This window comes from Rhinopithecus bieti, unplaced genomic scaffold (genome assembly GCF_001698545.2).
Source record: "Rhinopithecus bieti isolate Rb0 unplaced genomic scaffold, ASM169854v2 scaffold_52030, whole genome shotgun sequence".
Classification (NCBI taxonomy): Eukaryota; Metazoa; Chordata; class Mammalia; order Primates; family Cercopithecidae; genus Rhinopithecus; species Rhinopithecus bieti.
Genome location: NW_016821228.1, coordinates 728,717 through 731,969, shown reverse-complemented (window position 1 = coordinate 731,969; position 3,253 = coordinate 728,717). Strand labels below are relative to the sequence as shown.

The window sequence follows — 3,253 nt, the reverse complement described above, 5'->3', positions numbered from 1 at the left end:
TTTATGATAAAAAAAAAAGTCTTCATTGCCATAATAGAGGTAAAGTAGAGTATGTATAAGAAGACTATGGGATAACTTTATACCTCCTGATGAACCTACTTTGTTCCATAACACAAAGGTACTATGGAACATAATAAAGGTAAAGTAGAGTATATACAGAGAGACTTTGGGATGACTTTATAACTCCTGATGAACCTACTTTGTTCCACAGGTCAATAATTTCTTTTCTCCGTTGCGGTATTCAAGTTCGATTTTCTGAGCAGATGGCCTCTAGAAAATATAAAATCAAGAATACTCTGTGATAGTGTTTTAAACTAAACGTGGGTGCTTCCAGGAAGGGTCCGAATGTGCTGTGCGGTCGTTGCCTTCACCTGAGAAGGGTCTGGCTTCGATCTGATGCGAGTTGGTGGCAGAATTCAATGCCTTAGGGTTGTGAAACCCAGGCCCGCTTGTTTGTTCTGCCTGCTGCTGGGAGGATGCTCTCAGCTCCTACAGGTGTTGACCCGGTCTGCTCTGTGGGGCTCCCTGGGTCTGCACAGCCAGTGCTGAGGAATCTCCCTCAGGGAATGCAACCTCAGGGAGGTTCAGTCCCTTATAAAGAGTTCAGATGATTGAATTGGACCCAGCACTTAACAGCTTCTTCTCTACGTTGCCATACTCAGGATGGATTTTCAGAGCAGATGGCCTCTAGAAAGCATAAAATCAAGAATACTCTGTGACAGTGTTTTCAACTAAATGTGGGTGCCTCTAGAAGCACTGGTAATATGACCACATGAAGCGAACCTGAAGGATCAATAAGCTCTCTCTCCATGTGTCTTTTAAAGCACGGAGGATCATGACAAACGGGTGTTCACAGACAGGTGGTTTTCATCGCCTGTTCCTCTCTCCCTAGTCTTATAACATTCTCCCATGCTATGTTAATTGCCAGTAGTGTAGATGACCACTTGCCGACATAAAGCAGAGTAGGGAGGAATATATATGAGAAGAGTCAAATAAGAGAAAGTAACGCTTTGCGATTTTGTTTTTATTTTCTGAGTTTGGAAACAGTTCAATGATGAGTCAAAAAACTCCATACAAGAATTTAAACGACATACAAGGACCACAATTGCAGCGCTCCTGCTCAGGCACAGCCTCCGGGGCAGAATGACAGGAGGGAAAAGTCTCCGCAGGCTGCATTTGTTGAAACCAGACCTAATCATCAAAGTTCAGACACAGCAACTCCGGGCTTCAGCATAAAACCATACAAGTCCCCTGGAAGAGGTGTCCCCCTCTGAAAGCATCTCCCCGCCCACAAACGACTAAAGGCCCACGCTCCGGTCTTCCTCCAACTAGGCGGACACGGAAAGATGCCTCTGTATGCCCTAGGAAGCAGAAACATTTAGTCGAAGTGATTATGAAACAAGTCACTGTCCTCATCTGGGGAACACAAACGTCAGTTTGAGAAAGACGTTAAAGTCCTACGTCAACCCAGGGTGGACTGAGATGCAGAAGCTCCAGCAAACACCGTCCTGTCGTGGGAAGATGGATGCAGCACTTCGTCCTTCACGAACAGACCTGTCCCTCTGTCCGTGGGCCTAAAAGAACATGGTTTTTCTGCCGTTGCTGTTGGGGAAGAGGCCCTTGGGCTTTAACCTGCGAACAGCCTCCCTTAAATGCTTGGGCTGAAGTGGGGGCGTCTCTCCCCACATCTCACACACGTCCAGGGCCTCTTCCACCACCTCTCCAACCAAGACCTTGGCTATTCCAGCCATGGCAATGGCCGTGTTCTCAGACACCGAGCTGCCACTGATAGACCGCATCAGACGTGCAATGCGTGCTCTCGGGAAAGCTGACCGGCGCCACACTTCATAGCGGGCCAGCTGCTCCTCGGACATGGCGGACAGCAGGGTGCTCATCCTCTGAGCCTCCTCTGCATCCACGGTGGGCTTCCTCTCCTTCTTTCCTTTGGTGTCTGTTTTCAGTCTTTTGGCTACAGGAGGAGCTGAGGCTGAGGCTCCATTGTCACCTTCCGTGAGGTCCGTGACCTCCTGACTCGTGAGCTCACCTTCCCGATCCCTGGGTTCTTCCACCTTCCCATCTAAGTCCTCAAGGATTCCAACCTCGTTGCTGCCCTTCCGACCTCGGGGCATGGCGAACGTCTCAGCAGACACACCTGCTTGCCTGCCAGTCTCCACGGGTGGGATTCAGGTCTGCTCTCTGACAGCGCTGTGGAGGCGGAAGTTCCGCCTGGGTTGGTTGGATTATGGATCTGCAACGAGAACCATTCAAAGATTTCAGCTGCTGTGTTTCTGCTGAGCCACAGTTTAGCCACAACTGGACACAACTCCCTGCCTCCCGCTCCCACACACACACACACATACACACACACAGGTTTTCTCACTTCCGCAATGTGAAGAAACTTGTGGATAGAGAGGATACTAGTTTGAGATCAATGCATAATAAATTCTCGTCAATTTTGAGTCTTTTTGAAACAAAACCCAACTCCCAGGTCAGAAGTTCTACCGAGCCAAGTGACTGCCTCCTGCTCAGAGTCACAAGAGGGACTTCCAGGAAGGGTCCGACTATGCTGTGCGGTCGTTGCCTTCACCTGAGAAGGGTCTGGCTTCGATCTGATGCGAGTTGGTGGCGGAATTCAACGCCTTAGGGTTGTGAAACCCAGGCCCACTTGTTTGTTCTGCCTGCTGCTGGGAGGATGCTCTCAGCTCCTACAGGTGTTGACCCGGTCTGCTCTGTGGGGCTCCCTGGGTCTGCACAGCCAGTGCTGAGGAATCTCCCTCAGGGAATGCAACCTCAGGGAGGTTCAGTCCCTTATAAAGAGTTCAGATGATTGAATTAGACCCAGCCCTTAACAGCGATTGGTTCAGGGTATCCTTAATCTAATCAGGGATTTGGGCGGCTCATCCATTCACGGCTCCGCCCACACCCAAGGGAGGGGCAGATGTAGGGCGAGTCTCTGAGGGGCGGGAGATGCAGGGGGCGTTTCAGAATTCTGTCTTCCTCACGGAATCGCGAAGTTCACATCTCACCACAACAGCAACACAAATACATTCCCAGTAAAAATGAGACATTTTATGGAGTTGCACATTAGGACACTTAGATGTCTGAGAAAAAAATGTCTGACTCATAGGGAAACAAGTGGTTTATCAGATACTCTGCAAAGAAACTGGGCTGGGTGAGGGGAATATGAAAATATTATTTCAGTTTTCTTTTATTTATTTATGTATCTATTTACTTATTTATCTTTGAGACAGAG

The 3,253-nt window shown here is 48.8% G+C and overlaps 1 protein-coding gene across 1 annotated transcript; it reads right to left on the bottom strand.

The window, feature by feature from the left end:
• Positions 1-1,574: 1,574 nt before the first annotated feature.
• Positions 1,575-2,129, bottom strand: LOC108520773 (putative TAF11-like protein ENSP00000332601). The gene has a single exon (XM_017860273.1). The coding sequence runs from the start codon at positions 2,127-2,129 to the stop codon at positions 1,575-1,577; it is 555 nt and encodes a 184-aa protein (XP_017715762.1).
• Between the last annotated feature and the right edge of the window lie 1,124 nt (positions 2,130-3,253).

Excerpts from the sequence above, each read along its gene's own strand:
- LOC108520773 (XM_017860273.1), bottom strand. The coding sequence starts at position 2,129 with ATGCCCCGAGGTCGGAAGGGCAGCAACGAGGTTGGAATCCTTGAGGAC.